General features: G+C 41.1%; 1 protein-coding gene across 3 annotated transcripts in view; it reads left to right on the top strand.

The window, feature by feature from the left end:
- Positions 1 to 6669, top strand: part of CCDC171 (coiled-coil domain containing 171) — a 323890-nt gene that overhangs the window by 107958 nt on the left and 209263 nt on the right. For all 3 annotated transcript variants that reach the window (XM_014518841.2, XM_014518840.2, XM_006021333.2), the window contains exon 11: positions 4496 to 4598. In XM_014518841.2, the coding sequence (XP_014374327.1) occupies positions 4496 to 4598 (103 nt within the window). The remainder of the gene's footprint in view (positions 1 to 4495; positions 4599 to 6669) is intronic.

Genomic DNA, 6669 nt, shown 5'->3' with positions numbered 1-6669 from the left:
CTTTCCCTATAACATGAAGGATCTGAAGTAGTTTTGTTGCATTTAAGATATTTTGTACTTCAGAAGCAACTGGGAAGACTGGCCCAAGAACTATTGCTTCTTTCTTTCCACAGGCTCAGCATTGTGTTAGTTTACATTTAGAATGGTTTCTTTTTCAGTAGAGGAGCTAAAAGTTTATTTTCAGGATATATATAAATTTAAAGCATTTTACTAGTGTATGTCTGGAACCTGCAAAAATACTTGGGGCCACCATTTTGCCAGGTATATGTCCAGTCTGGCCTCTAGTTTAGGGCATCGCTCATTATCATTAAATATCTTTCATTAGGAGCTGAGAAACACTTTGGTATGTTTAGTGCTGTGGAAATTCACATCTATTCATGATTCCTATTTTGTAGCCTTTGACTTTTCCCCCCCTTAACTTTGCAATGGTGAAAGCAAGGGAATGAAAAAGTTAAAAACCAAGGAAGCTAAATTGTTTGTGGCTCAAATGTAGAATTGCTGGCCAGTCTAAGGAATTTCCTTTTGATCTTTACTGCAGTTGAGAAACAGAGACTGAAGTTGGGATGGAAACTGTAAACACAGTCAGCAAACATGAGAGCCAAAAGGTGGTAAATGCTGAAAATCATTTGCAAAGATCAAATCAATTGGAATGTGTTAATTAAAGCATGGCCAAATAATAAAACAAAACAAAACTTTGAAGGGAGGGTTAAAAATCCTTATATGCTTGGCTTGTTTCAATAAGACTCTTCTATGGGAAGAGATTTTGCCAGCTAGTTTTAGTATGACTTTGCCTGTCCTGGAGTGGCTTACATATAAAATAAGTGCTTTCTTTTCATGTGATATTGACCATATTGTTCTATGTTCCTTTTCATAGTAGGCACTAAGTAAGCTTCTTTTAAAATATGAATATGTTAGAATTTTGCAAATACAAGTTCATGTATATTAGAATTTTAGTGGTGTTGGAATTCTTTATGAAGTATAGTACAAACTCTCACACAGGGAAACCCGTGTAAATGCTACAGGGGAGCCAACATTGAAACACATATGAATAATGTATTAGTAGATATACAGTATATATAATTAAAATTGAAACAGTAAAGCAAATTTATAAAATATTTAAACTCAATAGTGGAGAATGCAGCAGAGAATTACATGCATTACTTGTCCTCTAGTTTGCCAGTGATATGCTATCTGCACAAAAGTGAGCTTTTTGAGAAAGATGTTTCCCACATTGGAAAACTGCTAGGATCTTTGGATATGCAGTGCAGCATAATGGTATATTGGCCTCTGGGTAATAGAAAGTATAGGGCTGAATATAGGGACATTTTTCTTAGGGTAAAAAAGATGAACTTTTTTTGTTTTGTTTTGTTTTGTGTTTTTTTGTTATGACCAAATAGGAAGGAAAATTATTTTAGTCACACTTTGTAACTTGGAATGGGAGATTAGTTAATGAGTAACTAGAAAGACTCAGAAATGAAAAATATGGAACTTATGTCTTCTTACTTCTTATAATTTGAAATTAAAAGTATAAAAATGTTTCCTTTTTTTAGCTAATGCTTTTCCATAAGTGGACAATATATTCCTGTAATTGTAGGCTGTTTGGGTATTTAAGAAGGACCATGTCTGTATGTGCATTTGGACTGTGCCCTATGGTTCTTAACTGTTGTAACCTGGGTGGCAGCCCAACAGTTGCCACCTCTGCCCAAATATCAGGGATGGTGTGGTGAGAGTGGGGCAGGGCTTCTGGCCAGGACCCATTTACTTTCCAGCCGGCCCCTGCTCCCCACAGAGCAGCCCGTGGTCCCAAGAAGGTCTAACGCTTAACTAATTTAACTATTTACACTTTATTTACAAAACAAGAATAATAGGAAAGGTTATTTACAAGTGAACTTAAATAGCAAAACAAACCAGAATGCATTAGTCAACCCTTGACTCAAGAACCACAGGTAGGGTAACTGGCAGCTTTCAGCCACTGTTGAGATGCTACAGCAAGGAAGCAGGGTGCTCGCTTCCAGCAGCTCCAACAGGCTTCCCAATAAGCGACAGACTGCAACGGTGTAAGCTCTTCTGGTCTGCAGCAATCAAATTGGATCCAACCCCCCAAAGAGGCTGAAGGGTGACTCTGTGGCAACCAAAAGGGCAAGCAGCAGAGTAGGCTCCTGCAGCAACTGGCATGACCCAAGCACAAAGCTCAGGGACTCCATCCAATGACAATCAGCTGCAGAATAAGGAACAGGACTGAGTCCCCTCTGGGGCAGTCAGTGGCAGAGGGTCTCTGCTCTAAACCCCTGTTCCAGGTGACTGGCCAGGCACCCCACATGGCTCGTGGTTCACCAATCCAGCTCCAAGCAGCGGCCTGCGCCCCCAGCTCCCGGGGACCCTTGTACTGGTGCTCTGCCGCTCCTTAGGATCCCAATGCCTTGCCTGCTGCTGTCCCGCTTCCCTGGGGAACGTAAGGGGGTTCCTCAACTCACCGGCCCAGCTTCCTGCTCCAGATAAGGATGCCACCTATGCTTCTAGCTGCTGCTTCTTCTCCGTGGAGGAGTGGGGGGCTTACTGCCACCCCTAGCCTGCAGGACGCCTGACATGTCCAGCACACTGCGATGGGGCTTTGGAGCACCAACTCTCTACCCCAAGCCCTGGCCGCAGCTCCCTTTCTGCTGCAGGGCTGGAGGCACGGCTGACTGCCACTGCCTTTTTTTCCCAGGGCCTTTGAGGCTCTTCAGAGGGGTCTCTCGGCTGGGTCAGCTCACCCCAGCTCTTCTTAGGCCTTCTGCGTCATTTTCTGGAGTCATTGTCAGCAGCCCCCACGTGCCAGTTTGGCTGCTGCGTTTATCCGCTCGAGCAGTCCCTCCCTGGCTTGCAAACTGGCCAACCAGGGCTCAGGGTGGCTGGCCCACAACCCCATCCATCCCCCTTCCATGCAAATGAGGGATTGAAAACCCCTTCTTTTGATTGACTTCTCCTTTTCCACAGGGCAGGGCTCCCCTGCTCCACCCCTGGAGTCGCTCAGAGTTCACTGGCACTGTTTCTAGTCCAGGATAATTTTCTTAAGCCAATCTGGTGAGCCCACATTAAAACAGTGGAACAGACTGCCAGACTCAAGGTGCCCCTTGATAACTTTTCTGCATTTAGTAGTGCTTCAGTTGAGAGCCACTGTGACCAAGGAAAATTAAATGGCATTGCTCTTTTTTTAGTAGTCTAGATGTAAAATTAATTGAGTCTCTGATATGGTTCAGGCCTGCCTCCCTTGGCTAGAAGAGCAGCTGCCACCATGCTGGCAGGAACAGTCCTAGTCAGAGATGCCAGCACTGCAAGGGGCAACCACAGGATCCCACCTCCTTAGGGTTGTTTCTTAAATCCTCTTAACTTTGGGACCTGCCTGTGGAGTGCATGCATTCCTCATATTTTGCAACTGGCAATGCTGTGCAAGGCAGAGGACATTTGGTAGGCTTCTGCTTCCTACTTCATGTGCCTCAGCACAGTGAGGTCACGAATTTCATACCTGCCTTCTGAGCGATGCACATTCACGTTCACTCCCCACCCTGAAAGGGGCAGTGCTGCCACTGGCTCTGTCCTGCCTCAGTTGCTTCCTGGTCTGCCTCTGCATACAGCTTCTAGAAGCAGGTACACTTAAAGAGTTTTTGCAGCACCCAGGAGTACCACATCACCCCATTTAAGAATGATTGGCCTAATTCAATGCAGCCCCAGTTCTGCCTGGTCCTAGGTGCTTCTCTTGCATCAATATGTGATTATTGTAAGGTAGTATAAATAGTACAGTAAGGTAAGTCAACACCCAATTATATTAATTTAGGCTATGAGCAAAGATCATTTGATTGGCTTAATAGTATTTAAAAAAAATTGTACTCTAAAATGTTTGGATACTTTAAAATATGCCCTTTTAAAAACAAATTGACTAACCTTTTAATTTGTTCCCCAGTGAAGAGTTTACTATAAGAAAATCTAGTGCAGGGTGCTGAAGAGCTTTATGTGTCATAAAATCATAGAAATTAAGGGCTGAAAGGGACCTTTTGCTACTGGGAAGTAACCCAGAAATAGAAGGTTTCTTAGATTTGAAGAAATCACTACTTGGCAGGGAAGAGGTAACTGTGAATTACAGCCAACAGGTTGTATCTATAGGAGGTACAGAATTTTTACAGAATGCCAAGTCATTGATTTCCATCCCACCTTGACTGTGGAACGGCACCTTGATCTGTGCTTTTCCAGATATCCTTTCATGGTACAGCAAAGAACTTCTGTCACTTTTGTATGTAGGCAACTGATGATTATGGTTTAGTAAAATATTCTTATAGTAGAATAAGGTCATTAAAATGTTTGTGAAACTTGACTGATTTTGATGCTGTGTTGTATTCTCTTGTTTTGGGGAATATGAAATATTTATCTTGATGTAGTTTGCCCTGTATTAAAATGTTGAGTCTCTTCCTTGTTTGCTGCTTATTTATTTTTGTCTTTTCCTACCTTCTATCAAATAAAGGCCAAGAAACACCAGTCCTTCTTAACAGATACATGTGAAAACAACCTAAGAGAGCTCGAGTTACTCTTGGACAGCTTTACTATGTCAAGCCAGCGGACAGCAGGTTAGTTGAAGGTATAAAATGACAGATGCATCTGTCAGTGTTCCAAAGTCACTACATTGTGGGAATTCTGCAGATGCCTCTTGCATTCCCCCTTCTCAACATGCTTTGATTTGATGACATGATAAGAGCAGTTCTCACAGCAGTCAAGTGGCCTTGCTAGCTGAGAAAGGGTGACGGAATGTGGACCTGCTGTTGTCAGCCCAGAACTTGATTTACAAATGCTAGGATCTATATGATCGGTCAGGAAAGGGCTCACTTGCTGTGTTCTAAATCTAACTGAGAAAAAAGTCCTTACAGTATACCTGCAAAGGGAACATCTGTTTTGACTGAACTGAGCCAAATTCTGAGGCAACCTTCAGCAACTTAAAGGTCACATAATCAAAGAAAGGTTATGTAGGACACAGGATGTAACACAATATTCTTATAACATTATTTTGTGGTCAGCTGCTTCGCTTTCATTTCAACTGAAACAACACAAATATCACTCTGAGTGTATGAAAATAATTATAGGTTGTTTGTCGTCACTTTACGTTATGTGTTCGATAGCATTATTAGTCAGTGTTGTATTTAGCACAATTGACTGCTCTGTAATCAAACTTCTAGCATAAGCATGAAAGGTATTGACAAATACTATGAACTGGAAAACTAGGCATTTTATTTTTTTTTTAAGTGTAAAACAGCTACCCGCTTTTACATTACACTTTTTAATATTTTAAAATTGTTTCTCCTTAGTGGTTGCAGAGTACCTAGATGAGGGAAACAGTGCTATGCAAAAAGTGTTTTCAAGCATACAGAATAAATATCCATCCTTCCTCTCTAATCTTTAGGAACAATTGTTTTAGAATAAATAGGAGGCAAAACACTTTCAGAAATGTATTTGTTTTTTCAGGAGACATTTTTATTTTAATCCAAAATGTGATGCCACCTATGATTTCTACAATATTTAGCAGCAGGTTGCATTCAGGGATGGTGTGGTAGCCTTTAATTGATGTTTGTTTGTTTGTTTACTTTTCACTCTGTTTTGTGAAGAGCAGGCAGATAATACCATACAATATAGAAAGCTTTGTGTAGGTAAGGCTGAATAAAAGAGCTTTAGCCTCTGAATATTTCTTGGGACACTTTTTTCTGTAAAAGCTAGGCATCTTTTCAAATTGTGATACTATAACCTCTTCACTTGCACCTGAGCCAAATAAATTCTCACAGGGAGTTTCCAGGTACACAGAGGGACCAGTGGCACTTGTATACTGACAGTGTCAACATTAAGTCCTATGGGTTTCCCCTTGAGTTTACTGGGTTTTAATGCTGCTTAGAACAACTCTGCTGTCTCCTCTCAAACCTACAGACCCCCACATGCACAAAGAGCTTTTGCAGAGCTAGGGGAATGGGGATGCTGCAAAAGTTTGGTTCCAAATCATGTTATAGTCACTTGAACATGTTTTCTATTCTCATTCTCTTGGTGATAAATGTCACAATAAGTGATCTTATCCTATGTTTCTATCTCAGTGGGGAGTCAGTGGTTGTGCTAGTTTGCTGTGCGTTTTAAAAGCACCCTAAAAAGACCTCTATAGATGAAATTCTATGACTTCAAAAATGGCTCTAGAGGCTCATTTCTCAGCAGACGTAGTTTGATTTGCTGCTGCAGTATGTCCTCATGGCTAATGGTAAAACCTCACAAACATTTATTAAAACGGTTTATCCTTCGGGTACACTGCATTTTTTGAGTGAGCACATGTTATTTTCATTAATATTTTCCATTCAAAGTTCTTATTGTCCTTCTTATCTGTGTTTGTATAGTATTGCTATTTGTATTAATTCTTTCATTTACACACAGACCTGGTGTTGCTCATCATATGGCCTTATGATATTTTTATTGTAGAAGAATTGAAGGCTGACAAAAAGTTTTTAATAGCTCTCTATGGTCTAATGAAGTAACAGACTAGAAAGAGGAGAGTTAGCACGATGTGACCAGCTAGCTCTCCACTAAAAACAAAACAAATCAAAACAGTAAATACTCCATGAATCACTTGCTCATTTTTATCAATGAGCAGGGAAAAACTAAATCCTCAAGGAC

This window comes from Alligator sinensis, unplaced genomic scaffold (genome assembly GCF_000455745.1).
Source record: "Alligator sinensis unplaced genomic scaffold, ASM45574v1 scaffold917_1, whole genome shotgun sequence".
In the NCBI taxonomy this organism is placed as follows: domain Eukaryota; kingdom Metazoa; phylum Chordata; order Crocodylia; family Alligatoridae; genus Alligator; species Alligator sinensis.
This window is presented reverse-complemented; position numbering and strand designations above follow the sequence as displayed.